General features: G+C 40.4%; 1 protein-coding gene across 1 annotated transcript; it reads left to right on the plus strand.

The window, feature by feature from the left end:
• Nucleotides 1-18,860: 18,860 nt before the first annotated feature.
• On the plus strand, nucleotides 18,861-23,536 carry LOC124512794 (kelch repeat and BTB domain-containing protein 6). Its single transcript, XM_047080404.1, has one exon. The coding sequence runs from the start codon at nucleotides 19,141-19,143 to the stop codon at nucleotides 21,256-21,258; it is 2,118 nt and encodes a 705-aa protein (XP_046936360.1). The 5' UTR covers nucleotides 18,861-19,140; the 3' UTR covers nucleotides 21,259-23,536.
• The last annotated feature ends 874 nt before the right edge of the window (nucleotides 23,537-24,410 follow it).

A 24,410-nucleotide genomic window follows, 5' to 3' on the forward strand; every position in this document is an offset into this window, starting at 1 on the left:
ATATACACATATGTACATATATATATATTTGCCTTTCTCTTTTATACATATACATATTCTCTTTTATACATACACATATTTGCTTTTCTCTTTTCCCTGTACTTCCTCCCTCTCTCCCTCCCTCTTCATATATATACATATACATATGTATATATAGTGTACATATACATATATACACACATATACATATATACACATACACAGTTGACATTTGAATAATATGGGTTTGAACGGCATGGATCCACTTATGCCTGGATTTTTTTTTTAATATTTATTTATTTTGGGGAGAGTGAAAGCAGGGGAGGGTCAGAGAGAGGGAGACAGAAGGTCTGAAGAGAGCTCTGTGCTGACAGGCCAACAGCAGTGAGTCTGATGTGGGGTTGAACTCACAAATCATGAGATCATGATTTGAGCCAAAGTTGGATGTTCAACTGACTGAGTCACTCAGGTGCCCCATGCCTGGATTTTTTACAGTACAGTACTGTAAATGTATTTTCCTTATGGTTTTCTTAATAATATTTTCTCTTCTCTAGCTTACTTTATTGTAATAATACAGTATATAATACATATACAAAATATGTGTTAGTCGACTTATCAATTTTATTGATAAGGCTTCTGGTCAATGTAGGCTATTAGTAGTTATATTTTGGGGGAGTCAAAAGTTATGTGTGGATTTTCTTTCTTTTTTTCTTATTGTTTATTCATTTATTTTTGAGAGCAAGAGTGTGAGCAGGGCTGGGACAGAGAAAGAGAGACACAGAATCCAAAGCAGGCTCTAGGCTCCAAGCTGTCAGCACAGAGCCTGATGCGGGGCTTGAACCCACAAACTGAGATCATGACCTGAGCAGGAGTAGGACGCCTAACCAACTGAGCCACCCAGATACCCCTACAGGGATCTTCAAATGTGTGGGCAGTCAGCACCCCTAATGCCTGCATTGTTCAAGGGTTATGTTTGTTTTTCCCAATCCAGAATCTAAGATTCATGCATCGCACTTGGTTGCATACTTTTATTTTCTAGATTAATTCCTCTAGCTTTTTTTCATATAACACTGACTTTTTAAACAATCCAGCAAAATGGATTTGTCTGGCTACTTCCTTAGGTGTTAGTAATTGTGATGTTTAATTTCATATGTCAACTTGAGCGGATCACAAGGTGCCTGGATTTGGCAAACATTATTTCTCGGGTGTGTCTGTGAGGGTGTTTCCAGAGGAGATTAGCATTTGAATTGGTAGACTGAGTAAAGCAGATTGCCTTTCCAATGTGGATGGGAATTATCCAATCGACTGAGGGCCTGAATAGAATAAAAAGGCAGAGGAAGGGAGAATTCACTCTCACCTGACTGAATGGGGACATTGGTCTGTCCTCTTACTGGGACTTGCACCAATGGTGCTCCTGGTTGATCTCATACCTTCCAACTCTGACAGGAACTACACCACCAGCTTTCCTGGGTTTCTAGCTTGTAGAAAGTGGATTCTGAGACTATATTTGCATGAACCAATTCCTTAGTAATAAATCTATTCATCTATATGTCCTATTGGTTTTATTTCTCTGGCATACCCTGAATAATCCAGTGACTTTCATCTATCCCCTTGATATATTATAAATTAAATTAAGCCTAAAGATTAGTTAAATTCAGGTTAAAAGCATTTGGCAAGATTTTCATAGATAATGTTATAGAGTTCATATTGTATGTATTATATCACATCTGTAAGAACATAATCCAGAAAGTCTCACTAAAATAACTGTCATGGGTCTTTATTGTAATGGTTCATTTTCCAATTAATAATTAGTATGCAATCTGTGGCATCATATAAACATTTGGTTTCTTGATGTGGTAGGCAGCTTCTGAGATTATCCCCAATGATCTCTGCTCATGTTATGTACTTATGTAAACTCCTCCCCTTGAATGTGGACTGAATTTATAGCCTCCCTACTAATAATAAGATACGAAAGTAGTGGTGGGATGTCTCCTCCAAGATTAGGTTATGAAAAAAAAAAAAAAACTGAAGTAGCTTCCACTCCTCTCCTTATCTCTCTGTCCCATCTCTCATGCTGGGGTAGCCTGGCATGGGGAGAACCTGAGGCCCTCATTCCAACAATTCTTTTTTTTCTTTTCTTTTCTTTTTTTTTTCATTCCAACAATTCTTGAGGAACTGTAGACTATGGAAGCAGATCCTATAGCACAAGTAGAGGCTTGAGATGACTTCAGTCCTGGCCAATAGTTGCTCCCCAACCTCATGAGAAAAGTTGAGTCAGAAAAACCCAGCTAAATCCCAGCTAAATAAATGGATTTCAGGTCTGCAGGAACTGCAGGACAATAAATTTTACTTATTTTAAAGATGCTGAATTTGAGTGTGGCTTGTTTTCCAATGATAAATAATTGCCCCAAAACTTCGATCTCATGATTGTAGCAACTGCTAACAATCATTCCCTGACTCAACTCTTATATTGACATTGCAAATGGTGACTTTCTAATTCCACCTTTCTTTCTATTCTTCTGTAAAGAAAGCATTCATTGATTTTTTTTCCTCAGTTGAAAGATAATTAAATCTTAATTGAATAAATGCCAGTACTTCTACTTTGAAAACAAGATGGCGGGATAGGAAGTCCTGGAATTTAGTCCCCCTTACAAAAAGACCAACAAGCAACTATTCACAGAAAATAACATCAATGTGAAAATCCTAGAACCCAGGGGTGAGGAAGAAGCACCCTTGAACAACAAAAATGAATAAAAGCCACATTAGAAGTCTAAAAGGAGTGGTTTCACTTTGACCAACGTGCCTCTCCCACAGGCTGGCACAGTGCCACACAGAGTTCCCCTGGGCCCATGGTTTCTCCAGTGGAGAAAAGGGGGCCTGGGGTTGACATCTAGTTTATCCAGCCTTCCAGCATGCTTCCCAGAGACTTGGCTCTGTCTCACCTCACATGGAACACTGGGAAAATAAGTAGGGCTATACAAAATGGGGTCAGCTAGAAACAAAGAAGAAGGGAAGAACTCACAGCAATCAGTGCAATGATCATGCTGTGGCACTGCATTCCTACTGGTGGTGGTGACCCAACCAGAGAACCCAGCTAGTGACTTCATTCACCCATGGATCTGAGCCAGTTGTTCCATCTGGTCAGGGAACGCAGTTGGCAGTTCTGTCTAGTATTGATCCTCAGTCAACAGTTCAACCCCACTATGGAGACCATTCTAACACCCCAACTGAACAGAAAGCCAAGCCAGCAGCCTCACCCAATTGCAAAGCATGGCCTCTGGCCCCACCCAACCCAGAGACCCTAACTGTGCAAGGATCCTGGACAGCAACCATGTCTATCTGTAGAGCTCAGCCTTTAGCCCCACCTGCATGCAGAGCTCAGCCTATGTCCCTGCCTGTTTCCTGAGCACAGCTTGCAAACCCACCCAAACAGAGAGGTCAACCAGTGACCTTGACCAGTTGAGAAGCATAGCCTACAGACTCATCTCACCAGGGACCCTAGACAGTTACTTTGCCTGACTGCAGAGCAGTGCCTTTCTCAACATCAGAGCACAAGCAATGGCCCTGTACAACTAGAGATCCAGAGCAGTCCCTGCCTTCCAGCTGAGACACCCAGAACCCCAGGCTGGGCTGATTGGGGAAGATCTTTCCCGGTTAAAGTAAACCAGTAAACAATGGAGGAAGACACCTCTTCCTCAAATATGCAAATACCAGTGCAATGATCCAAGAATCATGAGTAATCGGACAAACATGACACCATCAAAAGAAACTAATAAAGCTCCAATAACCCTTTAAAAAATTAGATCTATGAACTGAGTGACAAAGAATCCAGAATATTCATCTTAAAGAAGTTCAGTGAACGAGATGAAAACACATATAGACAACTAAATGAAATTAGGAAAGCAATACATGAGCACAATAAGAATTTCAGCAAAGAAATAAAAATCATTAAAAAGAAAACAAATCTTAGATCTCAAGAATACAACGCCTGAAGTGAAATAGTCAATAAAGAGCTTCAATAGCATGCCAGCAGTCAGATGAAAGGAGCTGTGAACTTGAAGATATGTCCTTTGAAATTTTCCAATCAGAATCAAAAAGAAAAAGAAAAGAAAAAGAATGAAGAAAGCATATGGGACACCATCAAAGGAAGCTTTAATATGCATAATGAGGATTCCAAAAAGAGAAAAGACAGAGACAAAGGACAGAAAGTCTATTTAAAAGAAAAAATGGCTGGGGCCCCCTGGGTGGCTCACTTGGTTCAGCATCTGACTCTTGATCTCAGCTCAGGTCATGATTCCAGGTCGTGGGATCGAGCCCAGTGCAGGGCTCCACACTGAGTCTGGAGCCTACTTGAGATTCTCTCTCTCTCTCTCTCTCTCTCTCTCTCAACCTCTTCCCCTCTCCCCCACTTTTGCTCTCTCTCTAAAAAATGAAAAAGAAAAAAGAAAAGACAAGAAATGTCTGGTATCAAGAGCAATGTGTAAAGGAAATAAATGTCCAATGCAGTGACATCTACCCACCGACCTCTCCCACCCTCCTCTCTCCCTCTAAAAGTTTACTTACTTGGTTTTGACTCACTTGTGACCTTTTATTATATTTTTAAGGGGCCAGAAGAAGATATTTATGCCACAGAGGTCAGAGGCACTTGAGCTAGGAGGCCGCTCCCCAACTCTGGCATTTGTGGCTTGGCGGGGATAGGGGGAGGCATTTCTGGGGAACACAACCAACCTAGATAACAGGAACTCACAGAGCACCAAAAGCTGTGACAAGTTTAGTAGTTTCTAAGTGGGTTATACCCTTCCCCCATCACATCAGAATCTTGTGAAATAGGAAAACAACAGAAAGAGTGATCAAAGGAGGCAAATCTCACACTTTCCAGGCAGAACAGAGGTGGGAGTCAAACCAGGATGAGAGGTGGGTGGACAGTCCTGTTTGAGGTTGTGGCTGATCTCTGTGGAAAGCTTTCCCTGGAGGAGGAAGCTCTAAGAAGAGGGGGACCCCTCTGTAGGGTCCCCAGGGGATCTTTCCTCCTTCCCCTGCATAAGGCAAGTTGCCTGCCAACCCCCTCCATCAAGGAATGGCCTTGCTTGGGAATGTTCACCACACATGTCCTCTTCTATTTTCTAGTCAAACTCTGTTTACTCCTTGGCCTGCCTCCCTCCCTCCCCTCTAATTTACTTCTGATTTCTGTTTCAGAAATTTGGGATTGAAGTTAAACTACAACAGTGCTGTCAAAACAAAGTCTTTCAGGAAAAAAATACAAAGAAATTTAACAAAAATATATTAATAGGGGCATCTGAGTGACTCAGTCAATTGAGTGTCCAACTCTTGATTTCAGCTTTGGTCATGATCCCAGGGTTGTGGGACTGAGCCCCTCATCAGGCTTTATGCACAATGTGGAGACTGTTTAGGATTCTCTCTCTCTATTTGCCCCACTTCCCTGCTTGTCTCTCTCTCTAAAATATATATATATAATATTATATATATAAATTCAAATATATATGTACACACACACACACATACACAGATATATGTATATTTAAAAAATGGCTGAAAGCTTCTCAAATTTAGGGTGAGACTTGGACATCTGGGTTCATGAGTCCCAAATGTCCCTAAATAGTATGAACCTGAAAAGGTCACCAGGATGCATTAAAATTGTCAAAAGTCAAAGATAAAGAGAATTTTGAAAGCAGCAACTGATTCATCACATACAAGAAGTAACATAAGATTAGCAGATTTCTCAGTAGAAAGGCCTCTACTGAGAAAGGCCTCTTGAAGGCCATGAGGGTGTCTGAGAATATATTCAAACTATTAAAGGAAAAAACTGCTAAACAAGAATATTATACCCAGAAAAACTGTCCTGAGAGACAGTGTACTCTGAAACAAGCAAAAGCTGAGGGATTTTATCACAACTTGATCTGCCTTACAAGAAATGGTAAAGGGACTTCTTCATCGTGAAATGAAAGGACTCTAATTAACGATGAAAAACATATAAATAAATAAATAAAAACTCAATGGTAAAGACAAATATATAGTCAAAGTCAGAATTTTTTAATGTTGTAATAGTGGTGCATATATTACTTTCAACTCTAATTTAAAAGTTTCAAAAATTAATATATTAATGGGGCACTTGGTTGGCTCAGTTAGTCAAGTGACCAACTCTTGATCTCAGCTCAGGTCTTGATCTCAGGGTCATGAATTCAAGCCCTGTGTTGAGCTCCATGTTGGGCATAAAGTCTACTTTTAAAAAAATTAGTGTGTTAAAAATAAATATAACAATAATAATTTGATAGTGGATACACAATATTTAAAATATGTATATTGTAGGAGTGCCTGGGTGGCTCAGTCTGTTAAATATCCAACTTTGGCTCAGGTCATGGTTTCACAGTCTGTGGCTTCGAGCTCCCCACCAGGCTCTGTGCTGGTGGTGCAGAAATTCTGCCTGCTTGGGATTATCTCTCTCCCTCTCTCTGCCCCTGTCCTGTTCGCGTGCTTGCTCGCTCTCTTTCTCAAAATAAATAAACTTAAAAATAAAAAGTGTTGTTATAAAAAAAATGTATATTGTAACATCAATAACCAAAAAGGGGGGAGGGTATGAGTAAAGGTAGAGTTTTGTATGCAGTTGAAGTTTTTATCAGCTTAAAATAGGATAATTATAAAATACTTTATGTATGTTGATAGGTTACCACAGAGAAAAAACGTGTAGAAGAAACACAAAGATTGGGGTGCCTGGGTGGCTCAATCAGTTAAGCACACAATTCTTGGTGGTTCTCATCAAGAATCCCATCCCATGGGATCTCATGGTTCATGGGATCAAGCCCCAAGTTGGACTCTGCACTGAGCGTGGAGCCTGCTTCGGATTGTCTCTCTCTCCCTCTCTCTTTGCCTCTCTCCCACGTACGTGCTCTCCCTCTCTCTCAAAATAAATATACTTAAAAAAAAAAAAGAAACACAAAACATTAAAAGAAAAAGAATCAAAGTATACCACTACAAAAAAGTTCATCACATCACAAAGAAAAATAGCAACAGAGGAAGTACAGAATAAAGGAACTACAGGGGTGACTGGATGCCTCGGTTGGTTGGGCCCTAACTTCTGCTAGGGTCCTAATCTTGTGGTTTGGTTTGTGAGCTTGAAGCCCACATTGGGCTTGCTGCTGTCAGTGCAGAGCCCACTTGGGATCCTCTGTCCCCCTCTCTCTGCTCCTCCCCTGCTTGCTTACATGTGCATTCTCTCTCTCGCCCTCTCAAAAATAAATAGTAAAGAAAAAGAATAAAGGAACTACAAAAATCTGAAAACAATAAGACAGCAATAGTAAGTCCTTACATATCAAAAAGTACTTAAACATAAATTCTCCAAGCAATAGCATAGAAAGACTAAATGGGTAAATAACAAATTCCAATGATATGCTACCTACAAGAGACTCACTTTAGCTTTAAGGACACAGATAGGTGAAAACTGAAGGTATGGAGAAAAATATTCCAAGAAAATGGACACCAAAATGAGCAAGGGTAGCCACATTTATATCAGACAAAATAGACTTAATGTAAAAGAGGGTAACAGACAAGGTCATTATATGATGATAAAAGGGTCAATTCATCAAGAGGATATAAATTGTAAATATTTATACACTCAACATTAGAGCATCTAATTATAAAAAACAAATACTAATGGAAAGGAAAGTAGAAATGAACAAAATAAAATAATTATACAGAATTTTAATACTCTACTATAAACAATGGAGAGATCACCTTGACAGAAAATAAATAGGAAAATAGTAAGTGTAAACAATATTATACCAAATGGACCTAAGAGACAAACAGACATTCCATCTAATACCAGTAAAATACACATTCTTCTCAAGGACACATAGAACTTTCTCCAGGATAGATCTTATGTGAGGCCACAAAGCAACTCTTAAAATTAAAACCGTTGAAATACCACCAAGTATCTATTCTTACCACAATAGTATGAAACTAGAAATCAATAACAGGAGGTTAATTAGAAAATTCACAAGTATGTGGAAATTAAACCACACACTTCTGAACTACTAATGGGTCAAAGAAGAAATCAAAGGAAAACCCAAAATATTTTGAGACAAATGAATAGAAACAACATACCACAACATATGAGATGCAGCAAAAGCCATTCTAACAGGGAAGTTTAGAGCAATAAATGTCTAAATTGGGAAAAAAGAAAGTCTCAAGTAAACAACCTAACTTTACATCTCAAGAATTAAAAAAAAGAGAGCAAACTAAATCCAAAGACAGGAGAAGAAAAAAAGTAAGAAAGATTATAACAGAAATAAATAAAAGAGACTAGAAAAACACACCATAATCAGGTGACATTTATCCCTGTAATGCAAGGTTGGCTTAACATAAGCAAATCCATAAATGTGATACATCAATCACATTAACAAAATGAAAGTACACGAACATCTCAATCAATGCAAAAAAAAAAAAAAACCCATTTGACAAAATTCAAGATCCTTTCATGATAAAAGGTTTCAACAAATTTGTTATAGAAGAAATGCTTCTCAACACAGTAAAAGCCATATATGAAAAGTCCACAGCTAACATCATATTTAATGGTGCAAAGTTGGATGATTTTTTTTTTTTTTTAAGATTAGGACCAAGACAAGAGTGTCCACACTTACCACTTCTCATCAACACATAATCAACTTAATCATCAGGAAAAAAGAAATCAAATCCACAATGAGCTGTCACCTCACTTCTCTTAGGGTGATAATATCAAAAAGACAAGAGATAACCAGTGTTGGTGATAACAAGAATGTGGAGAAATGCTTTATTCAGCACTGTTGGGAGGAATTTAAATCGGTGTAGCCCTATGTAACACTATATGGAGATTCCTCAAAAAATTAAAAATAGAACTACTGTATGATCCGGCAATCCCACTTCTGGGTGTATATCCACAGAAAATGAAATAAATATCTTGAAAATATATCCCCACTCCCATGTTCATTACAGGATTACTCACAAGAGCCAAGATATGGCTATAGCCTAAGTATCCATTGATGGATGAGTAAAGAAAATGTAGCATACATATATAATGGAATATTTTTCAGCCATTAAAAGAAGGAAATCCTACCATTTGCAACAACATGGGTGAACCTGGAGGACATTATGCTAAGTGAATGAAATAAGCCAGGCACAGAAAGTCAAACACTGTATGATCACTTATATATGGAATGTAAAAATCTCAAACTCATAAATCCAGAGAATATATGGTGGTTGCCAGTGACTGGGGTTGAGGAAATAGGGACAGGTTGGTTAAAGGGTATGAAATTTCAGTTGTAAGATGCATTAAGTTCCAGGTGTCTAATGTACAGCATGGTGACTATAGTCAATAATACTGTATTGTATACTTGAAATCTGTTAAGAGTAGATCTTAAATGTCCTCACCACAAAAAAATTTTTAAAAGGTAACTATGTGAAGGGATGGATGTATTAATTTAGTTGTGCTAATCCTTACACAAAATATCTTAAATCATCATGTTATACACCTTTAAAAAATCGTGTTGTACAACCTTACTATATATAATTTTTATTTGTCAATAATACTCCAGTAAAGCTGAGAGGTGGGAGGAAAGAAGTGTGTTGTTTACCCCTTACACATGTTGGGGTTCTCCAGTTATTTTTCTGTTAATGATTTCTAGTTTAATTCCACAGTGTTCGGAGAGTATACTTTACATGATTTCTATTCTTTGAAATGTGTTAAGGTAAGTTTTATGGCCCAGAATGTGGTCTATCTTGGTGAATGTTCCATGTGAATTTGAGAGGGATGTATATTCTGCTGTTGAAAATGAAGGATTCTTCAAATGTCAGTTTAGATTCAGACGATTGATGGTGCCTTTCTATTCAACTAAAGTAGTCCTCCTGTATCCATGGTGGATAAATTCCAAGGTCCCTCATGGATGCCTGCACAAGCAGATACTACCAGAACCTCTAAATACTGGTTTTTTTCCTATACATACACACCTATGATAAAATTTAACTTATAAATTAGGCACAGTAAGATTAACAGCAATAACTAATAATAAACTAGAACAATTATAGCAATATACTGTACTCATAGTTATACGAATGTGATCTTTCGAAATATCTGACTGAACTGTACTCATCTTTCCTCTTGTGATTTGAGATGATAAAATGCATATGGGATGAAATGAAGTGAGATGAATAACGCAGGCATTGTGACATTGCATTAAGCTACTATTGACCCCCTGACAATTCGTCAGAAGGAGGATCATCTGCCACAGGTAAATGAAACCATGGACAACAAAACCATGGATAAGAGAGTGCTACTATATATATCCTTAATGGTTTTCTGCCTGCTGGACCGATCAATTTCTAATAGGTGTTGAAGTGCATTTTATATAATTATATTTTCTCTTCTCTCTTGGCATATCAATTTTACTTCTATTTAATTTTTTCTTTCAGTGTTTCAGACTATTGTCTGTGCAGTGCCCTAGGGGTAGTAGACAGCTAAAAACCATCTCTGATTTTTACAATCCCATGGAATCCAGGACTGCAAGCCCTCCTGGCCTCCAAAGCCAGGCACCAGAAACATATGAAGATTTGCTTTCTGAGATGCTGGCACTCTGGAGTATTGAATAGAGGGAGAGCACAAAGAAAGTGCCTTCCCTCCCTGGTCTCGGGAAAGGTTTACAGTCAGCTCCTATAAGTCCATTTAATTAGAAGCCTGGCCCTCGGGCTGCACCTATGATGATAAGGCCTCTTTCACAGAAAGAATGAGCTCCTGAGTCTGTGACCTCTTGCTATGTCCGTGGTGGTATCTGTTTAAGAACTCTTTCTTAGTTGGTTTCAGTCCTGTGGGACCCACAAGCTTAAGCCCTGTTGGCCCCTAGAGTCAGGCAATGTAGGGGTGTTTCCTGAATACAGCTGCAAAAATCAGTGTACCAGACAAGTATATAAGCTCCTTTCTGGAAAATACCATTGAGCTGGAGTGAAGCAGCAGAAGAGCACAAAGATTGCATCCGCTGGTCTCTGTTTCCTGGGAATAGCTCCATAGAGCCCTCTAAGTGTGCCAAACCAGAACTGCTCCCCAAGACCAAAGCACATAGGCCTCTTTCTCAGAAAGCCTGGGTGTGTGTTTCAGTTGGCTCTCTGTGTAGTGCCCTGGGAGAGGGAGTCTGCCAATAACTGTCTCTCTGATTGTTACAGTCCTTTGGGACCCAGGCCTCCGTGGCCAGGTGATTAAGGGGAAGGAGAAGGGGAAGTGCAAGGGGAAGGAGAAGGAGGAGAAGGAGGAAGAGGAGGAAGAAGAAAATGGAAAAAATAAAAGATGGTGTCCACTGGTTTTAGCAAGGCAGAGTGAGAACATGGAAGATGATTTTTTTTTTTAGTTTAAATCCAAGTTAGTTAATATATAGAGTACTAATGGTTCCAGTAGAATTTAGTGATTCATGACTTACATATAACACCCAGTGCTCATCCCAACAAGTGCCCTCCTTAATGCCCATCACCCATTTAGCCCATTCCCCACCACCTATCCTCTAGCAACCCTCAGTTTGTTTTCTGTATTTAAGAGTCTCTTATGGTTTGCCTCCCTCTATTTTTATCTTATTTTTCCGTCTCTTCCCCTCTGTTCATCTGTTTTGTTTCTTAAATTCCACATATGAGTGAAATCATATGATATTTATCTTTCTCTGACTGACTTATTTCGCTTAGCATAATACATTCTAGTTCCATCCATGTTGTTGCAGGAAGAGGATGCTATTAACCTTACAAATAAACCTGCCAGTTATATTACCAGCAAAAGATTTTTTTTTTTTTCAGGAACGGCAGAGAACTACAATCTAAGACAAGCAAGCTAGAAAACCACAGGCAAATCTGGAGAACAAAGGAAAGGTAGCTCTTTTATAGAGGAGAGAGAGGAGTTGGGAAGGGCTGTTATAAACAAAAACTCCATTGGCTTAAACTGAGAGCTGGAAGTATAGTGGTTTTTCATTGGCTGAGTTATGACTCTCTCTCATTGGTTGGACTGTTGAGGGGGGCCAAGAAGAAACCTTCCTTCCTCTTGCTGGAAAAGTAAAGTAATATCCACTGGGACTGGCTAGGAGTGGTAGGGCTGAGCACTTGCCTTCCCCCCACCCCACCCCCTCCCATTCCCCAGTCCTGACTCCATTCTAAATGAGTTTTCCTTTTATTGATTTTCACAGTGTCCACCTAGTGGAGCATAAAGATGACAACTGCTGGAAAGGAAAAAAACAAAAAACAAAAAACAAAAAACAGTGCCTATTGGCTCTAGAAAGGTAGAGGGAGAGCAGGAGGATGGCACCTACTAGCCTCCATTCCTGGAGAATATTCCATCAAGCCCATGCCCCTTTGACCAATGCTTTAAATGTGCAAATGAGTCTCTTTCATGTAAAGTCCAGGTGCTTTCCAAAAGGCTGCTTCTGTACTGGGCCCTGGGAAGGGTGAGTCTGCATGTGAGACCTTTAAGAGCCATTCCTCAGTTCCTGCAGCCCTTTGGGTCTTATGGATGGGAGCCCTGATGGTCTTCAAAGCCAGATGTTTTGGGGGCTCATCTCTTAATTGATGGTCTTAAAAGGTGGCATGCCCACGGTGGGGTATGAACACTTCGTCCATCATGAAGCAGCTCTGGGTTGTGAGTTCCCTCCCAATTGTGTGTTCTTCCACTGGGGGTGGAGTAAATGGCAAGATTGTTCTCAGCCTTACTTACCTGGTTCCATGTGGATTCCCCTTCATTTGCTAATGCAAAGGGGTCAGTCCATCAGTTTTAGGAATTTTTTTTTTTCCAGAGGAAATTTTTCTGTAAATAGCACTAAATTCAGTCTGTCCATGGAAGGAAGTGAGTTTAGAATCTTCCTATATCATCATCTTTTTTTTTTCTTTTATATATATATAGAGAGAGAATGTGCAAGTGGAGAAGGGGCAGAAGAAGAGAAAAAGAACCTTAAGCAGGCTCCACACTCAAAGCAGAGCCCAATATGGGGCTTGATCTCATGACTGTGAGATCATGACCTGAGCCAAAATCAAGAGTCAGATGCTTAACTGACTGAACCACCCAGGGGCCCCTATATCACCATCTTAAACTGGAACCTGCATCATTTCTTTTTTTTTTTTTCTTAAGATGTCCATTTCTCTTCTTACATTGCCCAATTTTTGCATGTTGTCTACTTTAGCCTACAGCACTAAGCATGCTATTCATAATTGTTCCAGTTCCTAGTCTGATAATTCCAACACCCTTGCCATGTCTGGTTCTGGCGCTTGCTCTGTCTCTTCCAATGGTCTTATTAAATGCACTTGCTCTATATCCTTGAAACTAACATTATGTGCCAACTATACTTTCATTTTTAAAAATACAGCAACGTAACCTTGTGTGTAAACTGTACTCAAATGCAAAAGGGGGGCATTAAACACAACAAAGTAAAATAAACACTACACCTGCTCTGTCTCTTCAGATGTTGGCCTTTCTTTCTTCATAGCCAAACATGATGTACTGGGTAGAAGGCACTGTTGTAAGTAGGCCTGTAGTGATGTGGTGGTGAGGTGTGTGTGGAGGGCACCTGTTCTATGGTTCTGTCATTCTATGACTAGGTTTCAGAGTTCATACCTCTGAACTGTGAGCTTTCAAGGTTTTTGTTTTTAAATTCTTTTCCTTCCCCTTAGGTCAGATACAATTTGGATTGAGTGAGCAGGAGGTGGGTATTTCTCTTCCTTTAGGTCAGTTAGGCTCCAATAAGACCCCAGCAGGTGAGGCTCTGATTAACTAGTTTCTCCTGAGAATGATCCTTGTTAAGAACAGAGGGTTCTGACGGATTTAAAAATGGTTGCTTTTCCCTCTCTCCCTTCGGAAGTATGAGGGGATTTTTCTCTATATTTGTTGTGAAGCCTGCTCAAGGTCCTGCTCAAGGAGGTAGGTCTTACAATTTGGTGCCCACCACCCGACCCCCACCCATGACTGGGTCCCCTGGAGTTGTAAACTCTCGAGTTGTCCACACTGAGCCCTCAGCAATTCATCAATTTTCATATTTCAGGTTTTTCCACCTTGGCACTGGTTCCTGCAGCAGTTTCAGCCGCTGGGTGTCTGCTCAGGTAAGCTGTGACCCCCTGTAGTCGCGGGTCTGTGTCTTCAGTCTTGGGAGCAGCTGTTTGCCCAGTGTTTTCCTGTCTGTCATGAATCTAAGAAGAGTTGTTGATATTTCAGTCTGTTCAGATTTTTACTTGTTTTTAGGCCAAGCGGTGAATTCCAATTTTATTTATTTATTTTTTGGTGAGATATAAAGTATGTGTTATTCTACCTTAGAGTTTTTGTGGCAGTATTGGTGGGTGGGACATAATGTAAGATCCCTTCCACTTGGATTCAATATTGGTCTTCTGGTGATGTCTTTTCCTGAAAATTAAATGTCCACGTTGAAGATCATGTAAGGACTGTGGTGGGAAAGTCAACCTGACCTGTTGATGATAAATGAGTGTAATTTAATACATGCATTTAATAAGACATTAGCAGTATTTAAGGATAGATGTTGGAGTGATCAAATGAAGGGCACCTAAGACCAGAAGAGGTAAGGAATCCTCACTGGCGTATAATGAGGATTAATACTAATCCTCATTATTTCATAAGGGAATAATCAATGTTGCTTGGAGGAGGAGGGGTCAAGGATCATCACAGCTAAGTTCAAAACCTGTTGCAGGTTTAGTTCCTCAGCGTTTGGCTGTTTTTAATTTGAGAGCATCACTGTGATTGGTCTGGTTTGGTCTGGTCTGGTTTGTTTTTTCCCCAGAGGACTGAGGAAGGTAAGGAATAGTGAAATTTTTGTAGCAGCGTAGGTACTTGTTGAATATCCTGAATAACCTTACCATTGAAGTGAATTTCTCTATCACTAGAGAAGAACAAAGGGATTCCAGAGAAGAGAAAATTCTCTCTGGTAGCAGCTTAACTATAGTGGTAGCAGTAGCCTGTTTGCAAAGAAAAGCTTCTAGCCACCCTGAAAACAAGGGTATGAATGTCCTTCCTTTTTTTGTCAGAAAAAAGGGGGGGGAGGGTAATGAGTAACTGGAGAGTCTAAAAGTGGGAGAAACAGATAAAGAGGTTTTCAGGTTTTAAAATGCAGACCTGGAAGAGGAGTCCCAATTAAAGAGAAGGGCATTGTTTTCTTAGGGCATACAAGAAAGGGCAACAGCTAAAACGCTAGGGGTCTGGCTCTAGCAATTAGCCAACCAATCCTAGAAATCCTCAAGGTTGGCTTTTGGTCTCAGGGAAAGGGGAATTGATGATGATGTTAATACATTTAGGGGACAAAGTTGTCCCTTCACATGAGGAGATAGCATGTCCTAGCTAATGGTCTTGAGGGGGCTGAATAAATTACGTTGTGTTTTTAGAAACCGTATGTCTGTTGTGGGCAAGAGCTTGTAACAAACAAGTTGTTAAAATCAGGTGAGCAGAGAAGACAGTCATCTGCATGATGGATAAGGAGAGAATTACAGGGAAAGATTAGATTTCTCAGGTTTGCATTTAGAGTCCTAGAGAAATAATTACTGGCCTCAAGAAACCCCTCAGGCACGGCAGTCTGTGTGTATTGTTGATTTTTTCCATGTGATAGCCCAAAAGATATTTGTGTCAGGGTGAAGGGGTGTAGTGGAAAAACAACCAAAAAAATGAAGAACAGAAGTTAATGACTGTGAAGTAAGTGGTGTTGGGTCACATATAGACCAGATGGTTTTGGGGTTAGGAACTAAAGGAAACCTGGCTGTAACTACTTCATTGCTCACAAGTGTTAAATTAAACTAGCCAGTCTCCTTGGTCACTAGGATTCTTTACTGGAGAGATTGGATTATTAGAAGATGTGTCAACAAAGCCTTGAATCACGGCGAAAATATTGGAGAGCTTCTAGTTTTAAATATGTCATGGTAATCTTAGAAGTGGCATGGGAGTGGCAGAGGTTTGGCCTCCCAGACTTGGCCTGTGTCAGAGGGAGTGAGCCGCCCAAAGGGAGTCAGGTATTATAGCTAACATAGTTTGTACTTAAATAATTGGAGGATTTTTACAGGAGCAAAAAATGTCTGATGGTCAATGAGTCCTAAAAAGGCAAAGGAACATAGGTACAGAGCCAGGTACTTCAACGGTGAAGCATTTGGGGGAGCAAAAAAACCCTGATATTCCTACTGGGAAGTAAATCTATTCCAAGAAAGGTTACTGGGGCAGTGGAATTAAGCACTAAGTCATGGTATGGAGTGAGAGGTACTAAGGAGGCAGAAAACGATGTAGACAGAGGCAAGTAATGGGTAGATGATCAATCCCACTGCAGGTATGATTTATGCAGTCCAAGGGAGGTTAGTGGGAAATTACAGACGTAATTACAGAAAATTACAGACGTATTAGTTTTCTAGGGTCTACATGGTACTTTGTTACGTAGTACAGACTGGGTGGCGTAAACCAAAGAAATGTATAATCTCATACTTTTAAGTCCAAGATCAAGATGTCCACAGGATTAGTTCCTTATGAAGGCTGAGAGAGAAGGACCTGTTCTAGACTTCTCTCTTTGGCTTGTAGATATGGAACATTTCATCATCACAGCAAACTCTATTGAACAATACTGCTGTAGGCCTGAGAGTACAGTGTCTAATAAACATTTTACATTTTGTGAAAAGCAGTCTAAAGCAAATAATGCTGTTAAGGGCATATATGAAGAAGTTAAAACTCAGTGACTGAACAGAATTTATTTTGAGGGTTGTATCCTGAGACGAAGTTGATAAATACAAATATTCGACACTTTCATGAAGCATGGATTATACTAATTCAAGGGATGCTTAAGTATGTATGATACAGAGTTCTAAGGATCCTGAGCAGAACAGGGACTCTTTGTTGAAATATTTTTATTTAAAATTATCCACAATAATTAGAATTTAGGATCTTCCATTGATTTGGGGATGGTAGTGCAAGAAGGTGTACTGGACTAGTTATAAACATTTACATTAAGAGATTAACGGAAAGACTTTAGCACTGCTTCCCGAACGTGAAATATTGAGACCGCCAAAGCATCTATTTATAGTCCTTATTTACATAATTTGACATAATCCATATATACTGCTCCCCAAGACTGAACTTTAATGGCCCTGCAGATACTGCTGAATGTTTAAAATACTATCCTATCCTTCAGAATTCTTCCAGAGGCAAGTTTAAAATCTGTAGGTCAAAAATTCAAATCCCTGACAACAGCAAATGCTAGGAGGGATATGGAATGAACAACAGGAATGCTCATTAATTGCTGGTGGGAATGCACAAACAGGATAGCCACCAGTCTGGAAAACATTTTGGCAATTCCTTACAAATCTCAACATGGTCCTTATCCTAGGACCTAGCAATCAGTCTCCTTGGTATTTACCATGAAAACTAAGGTCCACACAGAAACCAGCACATGTGTGTTTATAGCCGGTTCATTCACAATTGTAAAGACTCAAAGCAAACCAAATGTCATTCAGTGAGTGATGGGTAAATTATGGTAAATCCATACAATGGAATATTATTCAATGATAAAAGAAATGAGCTGTAAGCCATAAAAAGACAGGGAGTAACCTGAAATGAATATTGTTAATTGAAAGAAGACATACTAAAAGGCTACACATGGTAGGATTCCAACTGTATGACATAATGGAAAAGTTAAAACTACCTAGACAGCAAGAAAATCAGTGGTTTCTATGAAAATCAGCAAGAAAATCTGTGGTTGGAGGGCAGAGAGAAGGAGGCATAAATAGATTGAACACAGGATTTTTAAGGCAGTGAAACTATTCTGTAACTGTAATGGTAGATACATGACATTATACCTTTTTCAATACCAATAGAACTGTACAACACAAAGGCTGAAACCTAATAGAAACTATACGCTTTAATTAATATTATGTACCGGTGTGAATTCATCACCTGTATCAAACACATACACTTATGCAAGATGTTAATAATGGGAGAAAACTGTAAGGAGATGGGAGTATTTGGAAGCTATCTACAAATTCTGCTCAGTTTTTGGAGTACCTAAAACTGATCTTAAAAATAAAATCGTTATTAACAGATAAAGAAAAAAAAGAGACAAACAACAGCAAAAAAAACCCAGACTTAAATATAGAGAACAAACTGGTGGTTGCCAGGGGAGGGGGGGCGGGGTGTGGGGTGATGTTGAAAGAGATAAAGGGGATTAAGAGTACACTTGTCTTAATGAGCACTAAGCCATTAATGTATAGAATAATTGAACCGTTATATTGTACACCTGAAACAATATTTGGAAAAAGAAAAAAAAATATTAAAAGGCGGGGGTGGCAGGGTGAGGGGGTGCAATCTCTGCAGAAACCTGCAGCATTTTGAATTTTTTCCTCCAGGCTCCTGATTTCAAATGGGTAGGTGCTTGATTTTTCACAAATGGTAGAAGAAAAGCTAAAACCTATCTAACCCTTACATTATAGACACTGCGTAAGCACTTTATTAACCTAATCCGCAAATATTTATTCAGAGCATCCTATTTAACCTACGCAATTCATGTCGTCGTCACATCGGGCTATGATATACTGTTGTTCTTCACATTTTTAAAACCAGTTCTGAGAGCAAAGCCAAACAATTGATAAATACAGATCCGGCGTCTCATCTGGATTCCAAATCCAAAGTTCTAAACCATAAAACAGAACGAAAGAAAATTAGCGATTTCTAATTCCGTCACCCGAAACAATGAACGGCCGATAAATCTCGCGATACTATTGAAACTACTACCCCCAAAATGCACAGCGGCTTCGGTCCGTCCGCCTATCCCCTGGAGTCTGGAGGGTCCCAGCATGCCTCAAGGCGCGAAAGGCAGCCTGGGAACCGTAGTCCTCTTAGACGCCTACCGGTATTGCCAGCGCGGCAGTGGCGGATCTCGGTTCCGTCCAGCGGGTTCTGTAAAGCGAGCTGAGGCGGAGAAAGGGCGCGGAACTGGAAAGGGGTGAGTCAGGCGCTGGCTACGTGATAAAGAGAGGCGGCACTGCGGCATAAGACTGAATTAGGTAAATGGACCCGTGCTGCAGTCTCTCCGGAGACACCGCGATCTAGCGCCAGCGAGAAGAGGGCGAGGAGGAGCCAGAGCCCGGTCCTTGCACCCGTTCTCGCCCTCGTACCCCGCCGCCATCTCCACCATGCAGTCCCGGGAAGAAGCTCCGCGCTCTCGCCGCCTGGCCAGTCCCCGCGGTGGGAAGCGGCCCAAGAGGGTTCACAAGCCCACGGTTTCGGCTTTTTTCACGGGCCCGGAGGAGCTGAAGGACACGGCTCATTCTGCAGCCCTGCTGGCGCAGCTGAAGTCTTTCTACGACGCGCGGCTGTTATGTGATGTGACCATCGAGGTGGTGACACCTGGCAGCGGGCCTGGCACCGGCCGCCTCTTCCCCTGCAACCGTAACGTGCTGGCTGCCGCGTGTCCCTACTTCAAGAGCATGTTCACAGGTGGCATGTACGAGAGCCACCAGGCGAATGTGACCATGCATGATGTGGATGCCGAGTCCTTCGAGGTGCTGGTCGACTACTGCTACACAGGTCGTGTATCCTTGAGTGAAGCCAACGTGGAACGCCTTTATGCGGCCTCTGACATGTTGCAGCTCGAGTACGTGCGGGAAGCTTGTGCCTCCTTCCTAGCCCGCCGCCTTGACTTGGCCAATTGCACCGCCATCTTTAAGTTTGCCGACGCTTTCGGCCATCGCAAACTGCGGTCACAGGCCCAGTCCTTCATCGCCCACAACTTCAAGCAGCTCAGCCAGATGGGTTCGATTCGGGAAGAGACTCTGGCCGACCTGACCCTCGCCCAGTTGCTGTCTATCCTGCGCCTTGATAGTCTAAACATAGAGCTTGAGCAGACCGTGTGTCATGTGGCAGTGCAGTGGTTGGAAGCGTCTCCCAAGGAGCGGGGTCCCAACGCTGCGGAAGTCTTCAAGTGTGTCCGCTGGACCCACTTCACAGATGAAAATAAGGACTACCTGGAAGGGCTGCTGACCAACACCATTGTGAAGAAGTACTGTCTGGACCTTATCGAAGGGGCCCTGCAGATGCGATACGGTGACAAGTTGTGCAAGTCTCTGGTGCCGAAGCCAGAGAGCAGTGGCGGCAGCAGCGGCAGCGGCACTAGCGGCGGTGGCGGCGGCAGCGGCGGCAGCGGCAGCGGCAACAGCAGTGGCGGCGGCGGCGGCAGCGGCTGCGGCAGTAGCAGCAGCAGCTCTATGGTACCTACATCAGAAAATCCGCCCCAGAGGCTGGGTGTGTGCGCTAAGAAGATGGTGATCTTCTTTGGACATCCTAGGGATCCCTTTCTGTGCTGTGACCCATACACCGGAGATATTTACAAAGTGCCGTCACCTCTGACCTGCCTTGCTCACACCAGGACTGTAACCACCTTAGCTGTCTGTGTCTCTCCAGACCATGACATCTACCTGGCTGCCCAGCCCCGGAAAGACCTGTGGGTGTATAAGCCAGCCCAGAATAGTTGGCAGCAGCTTGCCGACCGCCTGCTGTGTCGCGAGGGCATGGATGTGGCCTACCTCAATGGCTACATCTACATCTTGGGTGGGCGAGACCCGATTACCGGCGTTAAATTGAAGGAAGTGGAATGCTACAGTGTTCAGAGAAACCAGTGGGCACTGGTGGCTCCGCTACCCCATTCTTTTATATCCTTTGATCTAATGGTAATTCAGAACTATCTTTATGCTCTCAACAGCAAGCGCATGTTCTGCTACGATCCTAGCCACAATATGTGGCTGAAGTGTGTTTCTCTGAAGCGCAATGACTTTCAGGAAGCCTGTGTCTTCAACGACGAGATCTACTGTATCTGTGACATCCCAGTCATGAAGGTCTACAATCCAGTCAGAGGAGAGTGGAGGCAGATCAATAATATTCCCTTGGTGTCGGAGACCAACAACTACCGGATAATCAATCACGGCCAAAAACTGTTGCTGATCACGTCGCGCACCCCACAGTGGAAGAAGAACCGGGTGACCGTGTATGAATATGACACTAGGGGAGACCAGTGGATTAACATAGGTACCACGTTAGGCCTCTTCCAGTTTGATTCCAACTTCTTCTGCCTGTCAGCTCGTGTTTATCCTTCCTGCCTCGAGCCTGGTCACAGTTTCCTCACGGAGGAAGAAGATGTGCCGAGTGAATCCAGTACTGAATGGGATTTAGGTGGATTCAGTGAGCTGGACTCTGAGTCAGGAAGTTCAAGTTCTCTATCTGATGATGATTTGTGGGTTCAGGTAGCTCCTCAGTGAAATGCACAGGATCAGAATTTGTTGTAGATAGGTTGAAACACTACGGTGTTTTTACTGCTTTGGAAAGTGTCTTAAAGAGATACCCTTTCTCTTTGCTGGGAAAACAACAAAACAAAACAGGTTGATTAATTTCAGGTTTGGTTTAGAAAGGGTATTGTTTGAAATACTAACATATTTAATGTTAGGGAGTTTATACACTCAAAGAAATCAACCTATTTAATAATTTACTGTTCTGAAAGTCCTATACTGATTTGATTGTTTGGTATGTTTATGTTCGATTATACTAATTTAGTCTTCTGTTCTTAAATCTTATATTCTGTTTCGTGCCACAAGTACTGTGACTTGAATTTTGATTTTTAAAATAGAAAACTTACTGGCTAGGAATTACCAGGTGGGGTTTTGAAAGTATATATTTTCCTTCAGAACAGGGTAGTAGGTTTCCAAAACTTTAAATTAGTGGGTTATTACAAAATGTGTTCTAATTTAAATACGGTTTGCCAGGTTTTAGTTTAGTTACCTCCCCTGTGTGAAGAAGAGAAACAAAGAAAGCTTATATGTTTAATGTGACTGGTGATTTCATTTGTAATGATGTGCAGAATGGCAGTAAGCTCACTAAAAGTAAAAACGAAGCAAACAAAAACAGGATTCTACTGTTTGGAAAGAAATTTGTTTTAAATTTGTAATATACAATGTGTATTTGCAAACAGTGACCAGTTTTCCATCTGTTCTAGTAGTGTCACCAGTCATTGAGAAACCTTAAAAAAAACAAAAACAAAACTAACTTGCTTTGTCGCTTCACATTTTTGACCTATACTTGATACATGCTTCACAGAATCAGAGGAATAATCCTCTTTTTCACTGGAGACGATTGTGTAAATTTGTATCCATTGTCTTAAAAAGTTTATGTGATTCTTAAAATACTTGGGCTGTACAATTTTAGTGTTCATCTGAGATTTGTCAGCAAAATGTGATTATTCTTTGCTGTTTAATGAGATAATATTCGTTTTGAAAATATGTGTAAGCTAAGAACAGTATTTTATTGAGATCAGTAGATATTGTGTCTATCAACTATAAAATCAAGTGCCAGCAAAGGACTTTAAAACTTTAAGTTGTGTATAGAACTGTTTTGTGTAGCATTGAAATATTGTCAGTTTTTGTAAGTCACTAAATGTTATTATCAGCTTAAAGGTATTTTTGTATTAAAAGTTTACAGTTAAATAACATAAGTGAATGATGGCATTTGGGGCCAGTAGTGAAAGTATATTTCGTCTAAAATATTTCCCTAAGCAGTGGTATACATGGTTATTTTATTAGGATATTTGTATTTGTTCTGTGTTTCTCTGTGAACCACGCTCCAGTCTTTGTTTCTGTCACACTACGTAAGGGAATGTTCAGAAACAGAGACTAAATCATAACAAAACTGACATTGCTAAATACAAGTGCTTACCTCTTGAGGGTTTACTAGATATGGTTGTCACGCTACATACACGTGATAATGACCGGTTGCTTATGGTGTATATGTTTTTTCTATACCCAGTTAGAATTTTCTTGAATCTTCATTTAGTAACATGCTAATTCCTCTTCGACGTTTATGCTCTAGTGACAGAATGCTAACATTTCTTACACCCTGGCTGAGTACAGAGGATTGTGCTCTCAGGTGGGGACCTGAATTTTTTAATGAAATACCATAGGATGAAAATGGAGAAAGGGAGACACAAAAGGTTTAAAAAAAGAAAAAAAGGTTGTCAGCCATTTTGATTGGCCATTTGAAGATACTACAAAACATTCCTGTTTAACATTTTTAGTAAAATAAGATGCTTGTCCTAACAGTACGTGTTCCTTCAAAAGGGCAAACATGCTTTTAGTTGTGTAAGACTACGTTTTGGTCTATTTAACAGCAGGGTTGTTACGAGCACTGTACTTAACACAAAGCTGTGTCTCAGTAGTGTATTTGGCCAATTTTTTCTTCACCAGTAACTTCTTGTGGGTAGCTTTTTGTTTTGTAAGGTTGAAATAGGACAGTGCTGATCTTAACCAGATTGTCCATCTGCAGAATTAAGGTATGCAAACGATTGAGGAGTGACAAATTCTCTGATTTGTCATTCTCAACCTTTGAGTTAGGTAAAAAGCTAAGTAGCAGTGATATCTTGGTTTACAAAGAAGTTTTCTTGGGAAGAATTTTGGTTTCGTGATATATTTGTGAATTAGAGAATCGGTGTTAATCATTATTTTATAGGTAAGTGATTTGTATGTGATTAGTTGCAAATAAAACTGGTATTAGAACCTAAACTTCCTGACTTGTTAATTCAGTGTTTGTGCTAAATGTGTAATGCTCTTGCCTGTGCATTGAATGATGCAACTAGCAGTGTTGAAATCCCTTCTTGACGGGAGAGCACCTTTGTCTCAGTTTTCCAATTAATCGGCACATCTTTTAGCAGATGTTCAGTAGAACATTGCAAGACTACTCTTCTTAAGATTTAGAATGACCTTAATTACCTTTGTATCTGTTCCTGTAGTCTGAAAAGTGTAACCCAAATTTTTGTAAGTTCTAAGTTTGAATGATAAGTGTCGTTAGGGTTTCCAAAAGGATAAACTAGAAGCTAATTTAGCAATTGGCTTGTTTATATATGGATTAAAGAAAGAAATTAAATTATAATAGCTCTTTTCATTGATTCTAGTTAAGCAGAGATTTTTAAAGTTTCTGTACCTGACGTTTTTGAGAATCTGGGGAAAGCTTTTGATCTATTTCTTTTTTAAATTAAAAAAAGAATTTTTTTTTTTTTTCATTTTAGAGAAAGCGTGAGCAGGGAGAGAAAGAGAGGGAGAATCTTAAGCAGCTTCCATGCCCAGTGAGGAGCCCAATGTGGGGCGCGATTCTACGACCTTGGGGTCATGACCTGAGCCAAAATCAAGAGTCAGATGTTCCACCAACTGTGCCACCCAGGCACCCCTTGATTTATTCTTAAGAAAAAGGCAAATTTGTTATAATTTTATAATGTCAAAGATGACAGGACACTTCTGCTCATCTTAACTGAGGTAAGAATACATGTGACAGTCTCTCCTTCCCTTATCTGTTTAAAAAGGTCAAGGCCCTTTTCATCTAATTTTAAAGAAACATTCATTATAGCAAATATGATAAAGCAGGGAAGGTT

This window comes from Lynx rufus, unplaced genomic scaffold (genome assembly GCF_022079265.1).
Source record: "Lynx rufus isolate CCGP_SWC_20201006 ecotype Redwood Valley unplaced genomic scaffold, mLynRuf1.p SCAF_1, whole genome shotgun sequence".
Lineage (NCBI taxonomy): Eukaryota > Metazoa > Chordata > Mammalia > Carnivora > Felidae > Lynx > Lynx rufus.

Bases quoted from the DNA above. Each gene is read 5' to 3' on its own strand.
- LOC124512794 (XM_047080404.1), top strand. From the start codon at position 19,141: ATGCAGTCCCGGGAAGAAGCTCCGCGCTCTCGCCGCCTGGCCAGTCCC.